This window comes from Polypterus senegalus, chromosome 2, assembly GCF_016835505.1.
Source record: "Polypterus senegalus isolate Bchr_013 chromosome 2, ASM1683550v1, whole genome shotgun sequence".
NCBI classification, from domain to species: Eukaryota; Metazoa; Chordata; class Cladistia; order Polypteriformes; family Polypteridae; genus Polypterus; species Polypterus senegalus.
In genome coordinates, this window is record NC_053155.1 from 113,709,995 (window position 1) to 113,728,564 (window position 18,570).

An 18,570-nucleotide genomic window follows, 5' to 3' on the forward strand; every position below is an offset into this window, starting at 1 on the left:
CATATGGAGAAAATTCACAATGAGCTAATATTCATGCCTCCTACATTGTTTCTTTTTATTTTTTTAACATAAAACAGACAGGCAACTGTCCTCACTTCCATCACCATAATCACCTTTACCATAATTCTTTTAGTAAAATGTACACTGCTATGCTACAGCAGGGTTTCTGATATATTGAGGGGCCACAGTGGCTGCCGTTTTTATTCCAGTCTCTTCAATTAATAACCAATTACTGCTGCTAATGGAACATACATATTTTACCTTAATTTTAAATTGACTTGCATTTTAAGATCCATCACCTTTAATTGTTGCTTTTCTCTTTAACCATTGGCTAAAAATTAAAGAGATGGAACAATATCTAATAAGTGAGTAACCAATTATAACCAATTATCAACAAACACAGTATACAGACTAAAGCACTTACATTAAAATCAAGAAGAGCATCCATTTGATTTTGAATTATTGGTATAGTTTTAAGAAGCTTTTCTGTGTTCATAGTTCTCATTACACCATCAGCTCTGAAAAATTGAAAACATGTTGTTAAATTCTGGTGTATACCAAAGTAATTTTACACAACTTTAATTTACTTAAAGCAATTCAAAAATGACTACTATCAAAAGTTATAAGTGGATAAAAAGGAAGAGATGCAGTGCCTCAAACATATATTACAATAGAAAAAAAATATTTAAAATTGCGACATTATACAGCCATTAAAGAGCCATAGTACTTAGATGTTGCATGTTTGTTGGCAGTGCAAAATTAAACAGCATTTCATCTTCTGATAAAATGTCCTAAAAATCAGCCTAAATTATATGTTACTTAAACCCCAAATCAGAAAAAGTAGGGACAGTATGGAGAGAGAGAAAAAAAGTGATTCTTAAATTTAATTTAACTTTTAATTCGTAGTAGACAGTATGAACCCAAGATATTTCATGTTGTGTCTAGTGATTATCATTATATTTGTTAATATACATTCATTCATACATTTCAGACCGCAACACATTTCAAAGAAAGTTGAAAGTTATCTTGGGATCATACTGTCTGCAATGAAATACAATCAAAGAGAATTTGAGAATCACTGCATTTTCTAATATTTATTTTCCATACTGTCCCAACTTTTTCTGATTTAGGGTTGTAAATACTGTTTGAAGTAATAACACATACGAAAACTTTGCAAATGGTAGACATATATACATAGGAATTCAAGTTCACTAAAACTGGCAAATACATTTTATGGTTATATTTATGAACAGCAATATATTAAAATCTCAAGCTTGCTAACTTCAAATTTCCACTGCTAAATACTTGGCTTTGCTTTTAGGGATAACACCACCACCTAGTGTCATATTTTTCAAAATTACGAATGACAAAGCACATCACTTTTCTCCCAGAAAATATGAGTGAGCATTAAATGTATATCTCTGTACTAATAAAATACAAACATACTTTGTATGTGCTTGACAAGTTCTACATTTTCTAGTCATTGTTTTATGTAAAAAAAATGATTGATAAGTATAAAACTGCAGCTGGATGAGAGAAAAATCAAGCTAAAAATTATTCTTTTATTAACTTTAACCTTTGGCAATTTTATGGAAATTTTCTAAGCAGCTCTGTTTGGTATCAGGGGGCTTTAAGACAAAAATCACTGATTCTGAATAAAATGTAAATCATTTAGATGCTAAATGTCAAATTTGCCATAAACAAAATTCAAAATGGTAGGATATTCCAACTCTTCTATCCATTTTAAGAAAGAAGAAAAAAAAGACAGGATAAAGTTACACACTTTGTGTTAATATATTAAAAAGGGCCAACAATCTTTTTTGCTTAAAATAGAGGTACAGATGTTACAGTCATTAAAATCAGATCTTAACAATTGCAAAGGTTTTCAGGTAAGTCTTAAGGGGCTTTAGGTTATTTTGACTATGACACTCTATGCACCACAAAGCATTAATGCTTTTTATAATGACATTTTCAAGACCATAACGTATTTCATCTTTTCTCCTGACATTCTTTTAAACTCCCACAGACTTTCAAACTGACTGATGTTTCTTTTAGTAAAGTACATACACTGTACAACAGCGTCAGATTATTTGACATAAAATGCCACCCACTCCATAATACTTCCCTTATTTCTTTCTTTCCATTTAAAAATACCTTAAAAGTTAATATTTAAATAAAAAATTTCATAACAAATATTAACCAGATTTAAAACCAGTAGGTACTCAACTGTCATCTGTGGCATTTGTGGATAAATTGATATAAAAGAGATCCACAAAAATGACAAATACTCAGACATGAAATGATTGCATTTGTACAGTACCTGCAAAGCCTTCAATTGATATTTCCCTACTGAGAAATTAGACCTTACCCTCTTTTAACTTTTGTGAAGTCAAAAGCAACTTGTCTGTAGGAAACTGCCTTTTCATTCAGATATCTGCTGTATCGTCTTATAAATGTTGACATGTCATATGCTTGAAAAAAGAGAAGAAAGAAAGTCATTCTAATTTCAGTTTGTCATTAAATAATTTAGAATACAACCAGAAAATAAGCATATAGACATATAATTTACCTTAACATGTTTTCTAACAGTGTACAGCACTGTACAGTTCATTGAGGGAACAATGAATGGCAGTGCTGGAAAATAATGGCCATACGAAATATTGACACTGGGCACAATTTGGACATTTTACACTTGGGGGTGTACTCACTTTTGTTGCCAGCGGTTTAGACATTAATGGCTGTGTGCCGAGTTATTTTGAGGGGACAGAAAATTTACACTGTTATACAAGCTGTACACTGACTACTTTACATTGTATCGTAGTGTCATATCTTCAGTGTTGTCCCATGAAAAGATATAATAAAATATTTACAAAAATGTACTCACTTTTGTGAGATACAGTACAAGTAAGTGTAGGTCACTAACTTTGGAGTTATTGTTTACGTAGCTTTCCTTTCATATGAAGTTTGGATGAAAAATATGCAACAATGCTAAAACTAAAAAGGTGAAGTGCAATCGTTCCTTGTCCTTGGCAGGGATTAGGCTCCAGAAACTCCAACACAAAAAAACTGAAATCATAAACATAAGATGCTTAAGGCATATATCATAAAAATGTGTTTATCAAAATAAAAGGTATACTGTACTTAATAGTCTTCACAGAAATCCAACCAAAATCTAATATGTAATCTAGACTATTGTGAAGAGGAGAGTATTGCCATTTATTGCTACAGGCAGCAAGCTTTGAATCCTTGGCCTGGTCACTTATGCAGGTTTTGCGTGTTCTCATATTGTCTGCAAGTGTTTTTTTCTGGGCACTCCAGTTTTGTCCACATCCCAGACTAATGCATGTTAGAGGACATGGCAACTCCAAATTAGCTCTGTTTGAACGCATGCATCTTTTGATGAAATGGTGTCACATCTAAGATTGTTATTAGCTCTGCATTCATTGCTGTCAAGAAATACTCCAGTTCTCCATGACCATTCAGGATTAAAAAGATTTGAAAAAACAGGAGGAGGATCTATGTTATTTTGTGACCAATTTGTTTTCTCATTAGATCTTTAATCCACATAAATGTCTTAATATGAGCCTGAGACACCATCTTTGCAGCTTTCTGTGTACCAACATGCACAATTTTCTCAAGTTTCTCTTTTTCTTATAAATGAAGCAAATTGTGAACTCTTTTCTGCCCTTTATGACCACAGATGAAAAGGAAAGTCGTGTTTTTAACATATCCAGATGTGACACTTTCTCCACTAGCGTCATCTTGCTGGCATTTTAAGTTGAAGGCCAATTCATACTAGAACTGGAAACATGTTTAGGCCCCAAAAAAAAAAAATCTAATGTAACCAAATAACAATCCAGAAGAATATTGAATACGACAAATTCACACAGACAGATTTAGACTTTTTTTTTTTTTTTTTTTAAAACAGTACTGCATATTAATAAATCAATAACAGTAAAATGTTTCATATGTCATTCTCTTCAGGACACTTGTTATTTTCAAAGAAATGCATCTTTTAAAATTATTTTCCATTTTTATCACTATAAAACAAGTTAAACATCTTGACTGTGTTGGCTTACCTTGAAGACCACTCTTGTCCAAAAAATTGCTCAAGTTGAACAATGTATTTCTTGATGCCAGATACTGGATAAATCGCTGCAAACCAAATAATATAACAAAATTTATTCCATACCTAAAACATATGCATTTCTGCTGTGGCCCAAAAATTAAAATTAAGTTCATTACCAAAACCAGTTACTCCTATATCAAGTACTATGTCCAAAGGCCTAGTAGCATCAGGCATTAGGAAGGAAACAATTCTGGTCAAGAGCAAAACTCACTTACACCCATATTCACTCCTAAGATAAATAATTTAGAGTTATCATTTAACCTAATATGTAAATCTTTTGGGGTGTAGAAAAAAAAACAGGTGTACCCAGAGGAATCCCCTCATGACCTGAAGAAGACATACAAAACCCAGAGAGCACCAAAGCAAGAGTTGGAACTTAGGACTTAAACTGAAAGGCAGCTACAAATATTTATTTCCTGTTAACATTTATTTCATGTGTGGCTGGCTGCTACCAAACTCAACCTTTCCCATCTCTGTTAATATTCTAGTAGGCAAAAGGTTTGATGAATATGTATATTTAGAAAGGGCAAATATTAATACCACAGTTACTAAGAGACTGAAAACTCTATGTTCTTGCTTGGGTTTTAGTATTTTTGTAATATTCACAATTGGCTAACTTTTAATTTGTATTTTTCATTTTATTTATGTACAATGTATGCAATACCTTAACCTGCTTTCCGTAAAATTCCTGTTTTGTCTCTTTAAAGAAAGGCTCCACTCAAAAATTACATTTTTTATATGTTACTTATGCCAAATACTTTTTAGTAATGGCCAAGAAAATATATTTATCCATTAAGTTTTTCATGCTGAACAATAAAAGGAAAAGGTATATGATATACAGTAATAGAATTCAATGGTGACTAGTACTGTGCAGAAGCATACTATGTTAAAAAAAAAAAATCCACATCACTCATTTCACAAGATCCACATGTTCATTATTAAATGGTATGCTCAAGACGCATGTATTTGCTAAACAAAGGAAGAAAAAGAAAGATCTGCCCTCTTCCCCTCATTCACTAGTCAAGAGTCTTGTATTCATTTCAAAAGCAAGATTTTATGGGAGTGCCTTTCCTACTTATGCTGTACACTGATTTTTCCAGAACTATTAATAATATTTTAGCAAAACATGCAGGTATTTTGCATGTTTTTATCATATGACTGGATGATGAACATGTGGATCATACGACATGATTAATGGGAGAATTCTTTTTTCTGTGGACACTTTTCACATTGCTTGATATTGTATAGCAGTATAGCACTGCTCATCATCAGGTATTACTGTATTATATCAAACCTTTTTCTTGAGACTAAGAATTTCTGTCAGTCATCACTACAGACTACAGTATATGGGATAGGTAGCATACAACAAAATGTAATTTTTGGGGGCAGTATTCCTCTAACATGCACCTTTTCTGTTGCTGCCTTAATTGTGCCAACTTTTTACATGCGAGAACTGAAGGACACTATATATTGTGGAAACCATTTACTTATCGTACTTCTTTTGGCAAATAAAATATGATGCTCACATGTTGCAATATAAAATACAATAATAACGCAAAAAAAGAAAAACAGTTTTAATAAACTATGCCTGAAGTACTTCAGGTTAGGTCAGGTTGGGGAGCATCCACTGGTACAATGCATTGCTGCACCCACCACATGACAGCTCGGGATTCTGATTTGGCAAACTCCCTAGACAGATACACAGTCCAGTCCCACCCTCCAGAAATAACCATCTATCTGCTGCAGCCAGGTGTTGTATGGGCATCCAATTGGCTTGGTCCAGCCACTTGGGTCATAAACAGTAAGGATCATGTGAGCCAGATCACGCTCGGGGAAATCGCACCACATGGCCATGTTCCCATAACTGACACTCCCTCACAATGCAGGTAATGTGCCTCATTCAGGACTCCATGAGCAACCGATTATGCGAAACAAAGTCAAAGCAGCGGTACCGAAGGATTCTGCAAAGACACACATTATCAAAGGAGTCCAGTCTTCATCTCAGGTCACTAGATAGTGTCCATGTAACACAGTCATATAGCAGGACAGGAAGCATCAGGACTCTATAGACTTGGACCTTCGTAAATATTGGAAGCGCCACACACTCCTTTCCAGCGACCTCATGACCTCCACATACAGTGGGTACGGAAAGTATTCAGACCCCCTTCAATTTTTCACTCTTTGTTATATTGCAGCCATTTGCTAAAATCATTTAAATTAATTTTTTTCCTCATTAATGTACACACAGTACCCCATATTGACAGACTAAAAAAAGATTTTTTGAAATTGTTGCAGATTTATTAAAAAAGAAAAACTGAAATATCACATGGTCCTTAGTATTCAGACCCTTTGCCCAGTATTTAGTAGAAGCACCCATTTTTCACACCTGGATTTGGGGATCCTCTGCCATTCCTCCTTGCAGATCCTCTCCAGTTCTGTCAGGTTGGATGGTAAACGGTGGACAGCCATTTTTAGGTCTCTCCAGAGATGCTCAATTGGGTTTAAGTCAGGGCTCTGGCTGGGCCATTCAAGAACAGTCACAGAGTAGTTGTGAAGCCACTCCTTCGATATTTTAGCTGTGTGCTTAGGGTCATTGTCTTGTTGGAAGGTAAACCTTCAGCCCAGTCTGAGGTCCTTAGCACTCTGGAGAAGGTTTTTGTACAGGATATCCCGCATTCATCTTTCCCTCGATTGCAACCAGTCGTCCTGTCCCTGCAGCTGAAAAACACCCCCACAGCATGATGCTGCCACCGCCATGCTTCACTGTGGGGACTGTATTGGACAAGTGATGAGCAGTGCCTGGTTGTCTCCACACATACCGCTTAGAATTAAGGCCAAAAAGTTCTATCTTGGTCTCATCAGACCAGAGAATCTTCAGGTGTCTTTTAGCAAACTCCATGCGGGCTGTCATGTGTCTTGCACTGAGGAGAGGCTTCCGACAGGCCACTCTGCCATAAAGCCCTGACTGGTGGAGGGCTGCAGTGATGGTTGACTTTCTACAACTTTCTCCCATCTCCTGACTGCATCTCTGGAGCTCAGCCAAAGTGATCTTTGGGTTCTTCTTTACCTCTCTCACCAAGGCTCTTCTCCCCTGGGAGCTCAGCTTGGCCGGATGGCCAGCTCTAGGAAGGGTTCTGGTCGTCCCAAACGTCTTCCATTTAAGGATTATGGAGGCCACTGTGCTCTTGGGAACCTTAAGTGCAGCAGAAATTTTTTTGTAACCTTGGCCAGATCTATGCCTTGCCACAATTCTGTCTCTGAGCTCTTCAGGCAGTTCCTTTGACCTCATGATTCTCATTTGCTCTGACATGCATTGTGAGCTGTAAGGTCATATAGACAGGTGTGTGGCTTTCCTAATCAAGTCCAATCAGTATAATCAAACACAGTTGGACTCAAATGAATGTGATCTCAAGGATGAACATGTAAACTCCACACAAATATAAATATATGAGTGTCACAGCAAAGGGTCTGAATACTTAGGACCATGTGATATTTCAGTTTTTCTTTTTTAATAAATCTGCAAAATTTCAAAAATTATTTTTTGTCTGTCAATATGGGGTGCTGTGTGTACATTAATGAGGAAAAAAAATAATTTAAATGATTTTAGCAAATGGCTGCAATATAACAAAGAGTGAGATATTGAAGGGGGTCTGAATACTTTCCGTACCCACTGTATCCTGTCCCCATGATCCTCCAATTCGTCTACTGATTTCATAGGAAGAGTCACCAGAGACATGAATGTTGTTGCCGAGGTAAGTAAACCTTTTGACAAAGTCAACATTCATTCTGCAGACTGACACACTTCTTATGGCTGTGCCCAAGTGGTCATTAAGGCCTGGATATATATATATATTTTTTATCCAGGACACTTGCAAGCCCAGACACTCAGACTCCTCATTCAGTCTCTTGAGAGCCCAGATCAGAGTCTCCATTGACTCTGCAAAGATCACAGCATCGTCGGCAAAGTGAAGATCAGTGAATCAATCTTCAACAAAAGATGCCCTACAGCCACTGAACCCCACAACCCTGCCCAACACCCAGTGCATGCACACACTTAACAGAGTAGAAGCAAAAAAAATACACCCCTGATGAACCCCACAATCAACTAGGAAAATGCAGAGGTTCTGTCTCCACTACCAGTGTACAAGCCAGCCAGGATATCCAGCAACTTTAAGGGGTTCCCACGAAGTCTCAGGATGTCCCACAGGGCAATGCGAACAACTGAGTTGAACATACAAAAATCAAGAAAAGCTGCAAAGAAACTTTGCTGATATTCGTGTTTGTACTCCATGAGAACCCTCAGTGCCAGTATGCAGTCAACAGTAGACTTCATAGACGTAAAACCAGACTGCTCCGGTCGCTGGTAGGCAAGTAAGTGATCAAGGATCCTACTGAGGATGACCTTAGCAAGGACCTTGCCCAGCAATGAGAGCAGTGTTATCCCCCTGTAGATGCCACAATCCAGGCAACCCTTCCCTTTACAAATAGGGACGACACGTCTCATTTTCCAGTCAATTGGGATGACACCCATCTCCCAAATGGAAGCAAAGATTGCTTGTAATAGCAGGAGGACAGCCTTACTGCCAGCTTGGAGAAGGTCACCCCGGATACCACAGATCCCTGCAGCCTACTCTACCCTCAGGTGGCTCACCACCTGTGCAATCTTAGTGAGACTGGGTGGTTCACAAGCTAATAGGAGAAGCGGCCTCAAGAACAGTGGACCCAGAGATATCCAACATCCTAGCCAGAGGATCAGCATTAAACAGCTACTTGAAGTAGCTAGCCGAGCAGGTTACAACTACAGTGTCATTTATAAGGACCATTCCATCAGCTGCCCTGACTGCGACTCTCCAAGGAACAGATTCAGATGTGCGTAATGCTTAGATTCCTCTGTAAGGATGATGTGGGTCACTAGGTCATAGATGGTATGTCACTTGTTCATAGATTCCTCTAACAGATGCCTCCTTATCTGCCTTCAAAGTCCTTGCAGCCATCCTTCTCAGTTCCTGGTACAAACCGGAGTCCTCATCAAGCCATGCACTGAGACTCCTCGCAATGATATCTAGGGTGCCATGCGAAATGAAACACCTCCTTCTGGGAACACTGGTAAGACCAACACAACCCTCAGCAACCTTCGGAATCTTCTCACGGAAAGTCTCCCACATCACATTAGGATCAGCAGTCGCACCCAAGTCTGTAAGTTCTTCACACAAACTGCATGCAAACTCGTTAGAAACGACCCGATCTTGGAGTATGGCCAGTTCCAGCCTTATTTTCCTAGTAGGTGTTAGCCTACTGGACCTAAGCTGGATCTTCCAAGTAGTAACAGCAAGTCTGCAGTCAGAATTCACAAACTGGGCACTTCTATAGACCTTGCAGTTTTGTAAGAGCCTCCTGCGTCTGCCCATGAGCATGTGATCGATCTCCTTCACTGCACCACCAGTATTGGAGTACATTAGTCCATCTATGTGGCTCCCGGTGCTGAAACCAATATGCAGCGATGTGCAGCCCCCGAACCTTTTGCAAAATAAAGGAACATGGAGCCACTTTTATCATGGTCATCAGACCCATGGGGACCGACACAGTCCTGATAGCCAGCTCTGTCAGTGCCAGTGGTCGCCCTGAAGTCACCCATAACCAGAGGGGTTTCACCTCATGGCCACCCATCAACCACCAAGTGAAGTCGCGAATAAAATGTCTCTCTCACTGAGACATTACTCACCATCATAACCTTTTTCATCAAAGACAAAAGATTTTTTAATCCAAATAACAGAGTGATGTGTAAAAACAGCCAAATTAGATGCCAACTTAAATTAAGTGGAGAGATTTTCAAATCAATTTTGAATATTTAAACTGTAATACATATTGAAATACATTTGACATTTGGATATGTAAATTAACAGCCAATAATAAAGTCTAGAGGTGCTTTGGCGTTAAAGTGAGGAAGGTTTCTGCCTTTTCATTTCAGAATATTCAAGTTCCATCCCAAATAAAACTCAAAAGTAATTTGTGCAATTTGAATATAAATTTCAGACAATGCCTGAATTCTGGTAATATTTTGGTGTAGATATGTAGGGCCATGTTGCAACTCAGAATAGAAGCAGAGTTTGAATTCTGCTCCCTGGATTAGCAGTTCTGAGGCACCACTTGGATGTGTCAGTATGTCAGACAAGTTAATCATCTACTGTAGCTGACAGATATGAACCTAAAGTTACCATATTGAAGCTTAGGTTATGAAAAACAACATTTATATATCTAACAGGAGACCAATTATTTATATACTACCAGTCAAAAGTTTTAGAAAACTTCAGGTTTTTCCAGTTTTCAGTTGAAATGCAATTAATGACCTAAAATGGTGAAAATGTAAGCAGTAAACTACCAGAGTTTTAAATTTAAAATTTCAATTAGCAAAAGTAAAAAAGTAAATTTCAGGATATTACAAATGGGCCTTCTTTAGGGAAAAACTTATAGGTTACAACCTACAGATGTGCTGCAGCAATTAAATTATGCCTTGCAAGTTGGAGCAAACAATTTGCACAGATGTCCCAACTTATTTTGATTAGTTAAAAACCCTCTCTCTGTCTTAAAGCAGAATTCGAAAAGACTGTGTTACGACACCCTCTGAAGTACTACTTGCACACTATTACACTGGCATAGAACAAATAAACAAAGGCAAATAAAAAAAATACAGTAAGTCAAGGAATCATAAGGTGTACTCAATTTTACTAAAATGTTCATCAAAGTTGCCAAACTGTGCTAACCTTTTTGATTTAGAATGCCAGTTACTCTGTGAAAGTCACCAACTTTGCCTCCAGCAAAGACCATCACACTTCCTCCTCCATGTGACAGCTGGTTTCACACACTAAGGAACCATCCTTTTAACAACTTGATAGGGCACAAACACCCTACGTGATTAACCGAACAGTTTACATTTTGATTCATCGATCAATAAGACTTTCTTCCAGTCTACAGCAGTCCACAGCTGGTATTTCAAGGCCCTAATTTGTCCTTTAAGGAATGTCTTTCTTATTGCCACTCACCCTGTCAAATTTGAAACACAAAGCTCCTCTTGACAGTAGAAACTGAGACTTGTTTTTTTCAACTACCATTAAGCAGTGCTCAAAGCTGTTCTTGAAGCTATTGTGCTGGGAGATGCAGATCACGCAAGCTGGTAATCCTCAGAAACTTGTCTTCTGATAGGGTTGTGACTTTGGGTCTGCCAGATCTGTTCCTATCAGAGGTTTCGTCCCGTTTCAATTGCCTTTGGCTTGTGTAGGACACAGTACTCACTGACACTTTGATATTTTTTTTTTTTTTTTTTGCAATTTCTCTACATGAAAGGCCTACACTCTTAAAGGTAATAGTGCTGTGTCTCATTTCATTTGTTAATTGCCATTTTTGTCATTATTACTGGAATCTATAACTTTCTACGGTGTTGAAAATGTAGTAACACAGCTCGTTCCATGTCTGCTTTAACACAAACAGAGGGTTTTTAAGTAATCAACAGAAGTTGGGACACCTGTGCAACTGCTTTCTTTACCTTGCAATGCTTAATTTACTTTAATTGCTGCAGAAAATCTATAGGTTGTAACTTATTAATTGTTCCCTGAAGGCGGCCCATTTGTAATATTCTGAAATTTCCTTTAACAGTTTTTGCTAACCTAAACTTTAAATTTAAACCTCTGACATTTTACTGCTTACCTTTTCACCATTTCGGTGAAAACCAGAACTGGAAAAACTGAGGTATTCTAAAACCTTTGACCAGTAGTGTACATCATTATTTTCTTTTTCCTATAAAGGTTTGTGTGACGTGTAGATGATACTGTATCTTGTTTAGCAGCGCTGCTCCTTAATGTGACTTTGTTGAGTTTGCCTAGTAATAGATATAGGAAGCATGAAAATGTGGGAACAATTTGCCAGGATGAGAAATAATCTAGCAATTAGATATACATGTTAACAATCTTTTAAAATTGTTGAATTAAAAATAAAGAAAAAACAACATCACTGAATACTATACAAATCAAGTAGAAAAAATAAGCTTGTATCTGTAAAGGTTCGATACAGAAATTTTAAAGTTAATCGAAGACTGCTTAAAAATTCTAAAATGCAAAATATTAGACATTTCTTCAGATAAATATAATATTTTTTATTTTTTAAACACTGTTCCTTTCTAATTGTTTAAATAACCATTTTTTTCTTTTCGTGAATCTATGATTACCTCTCAAGATACACGAACAGTTCAGCAATTCGCAAATGTTTTAAGGCCATTATGAACTGGCCTTTGGAATTCCTTATTTTACATACATGTTTATATTAAAAGTTTGCTATCAGTGAATATTTTGAATGTGTATGATTACTGTCTTACAATTGCCAATACAAGTGTTTGTATCAAAACTGATATTTAACAAAATAATATACTGATAGCCAGAGAGGTCTGTTCTAATTCAAAATTAAGTTTTTTGGCCAGAAGAAAGAAAAAGGATTAATTTAGAATATTACCTCATTACCATAAACCATCAGATGGTGTGTTGTGATCAGAGCTTTGAACACCACTACCCAGCTGCTATTTGTAGTTCTTTCAAAAAGTGTGTCAGCCAGTTGTGGGATGTTTACATTCATTTCATTTGTACACTGGATCAAGTCTGCAGATGAAAAGCAAAAGACTACAATTAATATAAACATTCTAATTATTCAATGTACCAAGTCAAGATAAATTATCTTTGTGATTTCACAATATTATTTCTTTAAACATTAAATACAACTTAAATTTTATTTTTTTGAAAACATGTTGAAAATGTAAAATGTATTTCCTGCCATAACTGCTCTATTTAGTTTCAACAAAGAAACTGTTAATCTGATGCAGGTTTATTGTGGCTACAGCTGCAGCAATTATTTTCCAAGCCTCCAATTTATAAGCCTATCATTTACAATATCACTAAACAACCACTATGATCATGACAAAATACAATCTTGTAGAAAAAAATGAAACCAATTTCTTCTCTCTCAATGTAATTTTGGATGTTTATCCAGCACATTCAAGATGGTAGCTTTAAGCTATACCACGTTTTAAGCATGACTAAAGAGTGGCACCAACCATTCAACTAAAGTCAGTATCACATTACAAGGTTTATAGCTGGAGAGGATATCAAACTTGATGACTGCAGTTGCTAATATTGTATACTGAATTTGTCATTTTGCATGACTAGTAATTGCAAGGTATGTCAGATTACACAATTGTGAAGTATTGTAAGCTCACCTCCTTTTCTGACAGCCAATAACATGCTGCCTGACAGAACCAAAGCCTGTGTGATAGTTGTTTTTTTTTTTTTTAAGGTAAGGCAAATCCAGCCACAACTTCTGTCCAGTTTTGTTTCAATCTGTCATATAAAATTTATGCTTGAAAATCACTAAAAAGTTGTGTAATATGACATATTACAGCAGAAGAGACAGCGACAGAAATAAAGGTGAAAAAGAATTAGTAGGAGGGATGTTATAATACCAGAATTTTTTGCATTCAATACCAACAGCAGTTAAATTTCATGATACTCAACACCTATTCATAACATAGCAAAAACAAAAATTCCTTAAAAAGCTTTTTATTGAAAGTAACTTCATTATTCAAGTGGACAATATTGAGCATTTTCTACAACAGAATATAAAATATTAAAATATGATTAGACATTTCTAAATATATATAAAAAAAAAAACAATGCAGGACAGGGCTTAAAGTTTTAACGTGTGGTAGACCCATGGGCATATCCCAAGTGTAAAAATGAAGGTGGATTTCAACATAGGGTTTGAGAATGATATCATCATGAACAACCTAATTTATCTAACCTTGTGCACATTACAAATATATTTTTTGACATTTTCTCTACAGTAACTGAAAAAAAATTAAAATAAAACACCAACTATTATTATATCTGTACTGCTCAACTAGCGCATTTCATGATAATTCAGGATATTCTATTTAAACAAACTCTTTAAAGTTGTTTTTGTAACAACATTCATTTAAAATATGGTTTGTCAGAGAGTCCCTCTGTTTATTTGCTATTGTAGTATTTATTAGCTTTACATCTGCATCATTAGCTTGTAAAAAATAACTTACTAAAGAGTAATATATAACAGATTAGGGTTGCACAATATATCACCTAAGCATTGCCATGTGTGAATGCGCAATAGTCACATCGCAAAATGTGCAATGTTATTTATTATTTTTTACAAAGTCACACAAGGTATGCTACAACCTTTTTCCTGTCTTTTGTTATTGCTTAAGTTCAATGCCCACGAGCTGTAATGAAATATAACACATTAACAGTTCATTTAAACAGAAGACAGCAGGAAGAAACTTATTCTAAAATGTATAATAACTTAATATTTTGAAGCTTACACAGCATTTTATAAATGAGGAAAATGAAGAAAAGCTTTGGCAGATCAAGTAAATATCACTGCAATGGAAAGTAAGACGGTTTCGAAAGCAGGATGGGAACTCTGAGCCGTCCACAGCTAACAATGCAAACGCACATAACATTACACAGTTACGGGTAGGTCTGAATTCCTAACCCTGCCTATTAAGGGTGGCACTTAAAAATTACTTTAAAAATTTTTAAGGTCTCAATCATTTTTTCAGTTGCAAAGTCCTTGCTTTCGGATTCCATAAAATTTGATGGATTTAAAAAAAGAATCTAGAAGTGTCACATTCATCTTGAACTAGCAACTGTTCGCCAGCCTTCTGTGCTATTTCAATTTCAAATTTTGGTTCTACTACTGTACTAACTGCAGGTAAATTATGATACTTCTTATTTTTTTAAAATATCATTTCAAATTTACTTCTTTATCACTACTGCCTGCCATTTTGTTGTTTACTCTTTGCAACAATAACAGCAATTTAGTGTCTTTACAGTAGTTTGCTTGTTGAATGTGATTGGGTAAGTTTTTAATTTGTGAATTTTTCACAAGTTGTTTCTTAACTACTAGCATTTACATTATTTTATAGTAATTTGTTCTTATTTTACCTCCTCTATACTTATTATTTAAACTTACTGCACAATTATAATTGTGGTCAACATTTTCTATGTCTGCTTGGTAATTTGCTTGCGTTTGAAATTTTGTTTACTTTTCAGTAATTACATGGTGCCAAGTTTGCCTGCACCATTGATACGTAGCTTGAGTACAGTGTGGCTGGTTGGTGCCATCCAATTGAGACACAATTTTTTTACACAGTCTGCAAAGTAACTGATTTAAAAGTTTGATACTACAAACTATCTTTCAATTAGTCCAGATGAATGGAACAATCACCCAGAATATCAAGCAGCTGTACATTGCGTCAGTGAACTGCAAGTTGTAAATGACTTTGCCGAAAGAGGATTTCCACTTATTCAGGATTACAACTCTGCAAGAACTGATGAGGAGCAGAAACAACACATTCTACAGACAGTTGAAAAGCACAGGAATGTGCTTCCTGACAGAAGAAAATCTAATGTCGCTGCAGCACAATGACATCATTTTCTAGTTAACGACTGTAATGTTTTGCTATACAAATCTAATTTACTGTTATCTGGAAAAGCACAGTAAGATGCTATTCAGCAACTGCAAAGATACGGCATTTTAAATTTCGCATACTAGTGACAAACGTTAAACCTATGATGATTATATTGAACAGTAAGCATCACATGTATGGTATTTTCATTTATCTCTGAAACGCTGCATACTTTGCGACTCCAATAAAAATGCTGTAAATGAAAAAAATTTCTTGCCTGTCATGTTACGTGTATGGACACTGGACCTAAAATGAGCACTGAACAGAAGAAAAAAAAATATTAACTGCATGTAATATCACACAATGAGAAATGCAAGGAACACGTTCAATCAGAGTCATCAAAAGTGAAATATTCTGCAGCAATGTGGTGAATATGGTGAAAGTTGCATCCCTTAACAAGTGGGCCAGGCTGCAGTGCTTTGTTCACAGACTGCATCTCACAGTTGGTAAGTTTTCTACAGTCTATTTACTAAGCTGTTTTACTAAACATAATAAAATTGTTGTATCAGATTCACACCAGTATTGTTATAAAGTTTATACAACTTTTATTTTCTTCACCTGTGGGGCACATCTTCCCTGTGAACCCCACAGGCACAACACAAATAAAGCACCCAAATCACCACACTCTTCTCCTCCACTCCTCTCAGGGCAGCAGCTCTTATAGCCCACCTGGAAGAGCTGCAGGTGCTCGTTGACCTACTTCTGGTGGCACCTCCGGGTGTGGTTGCGTTCCCACCCAGATGGGCTTGTTAAGCCGTGCAGCTTTATGCAGCTTCCCCTGGCGGAGGCCACGGAGCCCAACCAAGATGAGCTCTGGTGTTCCGTGAAAGTGGCCCAGACGTGTTCCCAGGGACATAGCATGCATCCCATGGCTGCTCCCCCGGATCCAGTGTTGAAGGTATACAGTACAGTATATATGTACAGTATTATTCTTGGTACTACTGCTAATTGCACATATACTTAGCCATATTGTAAAATAAATAAATAATACTTTTTCACAATGACTCTGTCTTATAGCTTATTGTTTAAAAGCTAGACTGTTTTAATATAACTCCCTTTTTTGTTAGTTCTCCATTTTAGTTAGCACAATCTGGAGCTAGTCAGACTTACAGACTTACAGGTGGAACATGCAGTGAAATGCATGTGAATTTTTTTTAATCTTTAATTGAATTTTAAAATGTTAGTTTCATAAACAATTGTTAAAGACATATTAAATTGAAACCGGAGGGCACACTAATAATGTAAAACTCATAAGACAGTAATATTCTTTGAGAGTGATTGGGTTTTCATAGATTTTTAAAATGTGTAAATTAAGCAGGCAGAAACTATACATTTCATCTTTAAATAACCTGTTGTTTATTCAGTTGTAGATAGTTATTTTTATGTATAAGCAGTTTATTGTTTTTTAAATTTAGATATAAATTTTTACACTATTTAATGTGCAATTTGTTTATTTCCCCCTTTAAAAAATACATAAAAACATTGAACACATCAACCATATAACAGAGGTCTGCAAGAAGCTGGTGGGTCACTTCTCTCACAGCTGGAAGGACGGAGGTTCTTTGGAAAAAGCACAGATTGCACTAAATATACCATTACATTCCCTATTATTATAATGCCAAACAAGATGGGGTTCCAGACAGATGATGATCAGCAGGATACTAGAACAGCAAAAAGCTTCACTCGGGTCCTGTCTGCAGACAAGAAGGTGCGACATCTAATTCCAACCTGGCAAGATACAGATGTCTTAGAGGCTATCGACAAGTCACCTGGTCCACTGCTGGACCTCACAGATACACTTTCAGGAGATGACTATGTTAGTGTCACCTATGTGAAGCCAATTCTTCACTTCTTTAACACTTTAAATGTTACTAATGCAAGAGGGAGACACAGACTTGACCAAGAAGTTGGAGAAAGGTGTTGAGCTACCTTAAAGAGAAATATAATGATGAAGCCATTGAGAAAAGCTGCTAGATATGGCAACTTGTTTGGATGTCTGGTTCAAAATGGACTTCATCAGTGCAGACAGCAAGATCAAACTCAAGGTAAGAGTAAATAATAAATCATAAATGATTGAATGCCAAGAGATCTCAAGCTGCAGAAAAAGTTGCTAACGTGTCCCAAACAAAGAAATCCAAGAGGTCCTTGGGAAGTTTCTTTAAACAAAGCGAAGCTTCAGCAAAGGGTGATGCCCGCCTAACCCTTAGGGAAGCTGAATCAAACAAACTACCTGCTAACACCTTCCACAGACAAAAAATAAGATCCACTTTCATGGAGGAAATCATCACACAAAGTGAACTTTCCATGACTTGCCATGCTTGCCCGCAAGTATATGCGTATTCTGGCTACAAGCTCCCCACCCGAGATGATTTTCAGTGCAAGTGGCAACATTATCACTTGTCATTGTTCTTGTCTTAAGCCGGCAATGACAGACAGACTGGTATTCTTGGCTAGAAACTTCTAAGCAAAGTAGTTAAGAAATTAACCAGATGTTATACAGAGTGAGCCAAAAAGAAGTACCACATTTCAAAGTTTATCTACATAAACGCTACAAAATAAAATAAAACTTCATTATGACATAAGAAAGAGTATACAAAATAGCTTTTTTTCCTGTATTTTAGAAATTATGTCTAAAAGGTGGTGGCCATCATTAGCGATAACACTCATCGAGACGATTTCTGAATGCTTGCATGATTCGTTTGGCCATTTGAAGGGAAATAGCAGTGATTTCATGGCAAATAGCATCCTATGGGCTTCAAGGTTTTGTGGTCGGTGTGTGTATAACTTTGACCTGAGACAGATCCACAAGAAGAAATTGCACGGAGCGAGATCAGGTGAACGTGAAGGCCACACAACATCACCACGCAGGGAGATCAGCTTCCCCTGAAATATATTCCGCAAA

The 18,570-nt window shown here is 36.5% G+C and overlaps 1 protein-coding gene across 22 annotated transcripts in view; it reads right to left on the reverse strand.

Annotated features, from left to right (window-relative positions):
* Positions 1 to 18,570, reverse strand: part of picalma (phosphatidylinositol binding clathrin assembly protein a) — a 161,666-nt gene that overhangs the window by 89,132 nt on the left and 53,964 nt on the right. For all 22 annotated transcript variants that reach the window (XM_039744403.1, XM_039744401.1, XM_039744402.1 and 19 more), the window contains exons 2-5: positions 12,629 to 12,771; positions 4,080 to 4,155; positions 2,369 to 2,471; positions 425 to 518 (exon numbers count right to left, since the gene is read on the reverse strand). In XM_039744403.1, the coding sequence (XP_039600337.1) occupies positions 425 to 518; positions 2,369 to 2,471; positions 4,080 to 4,155; positions 12,629 to 12,771 (416 nt within the window). The remainder of the gene's footprint in view (positions 1 to 424; positions 519 to 2,368; positions 2,472 to 4,079; positions 4,156 to 12,628; positions 12,772 to 18,570) is intronic.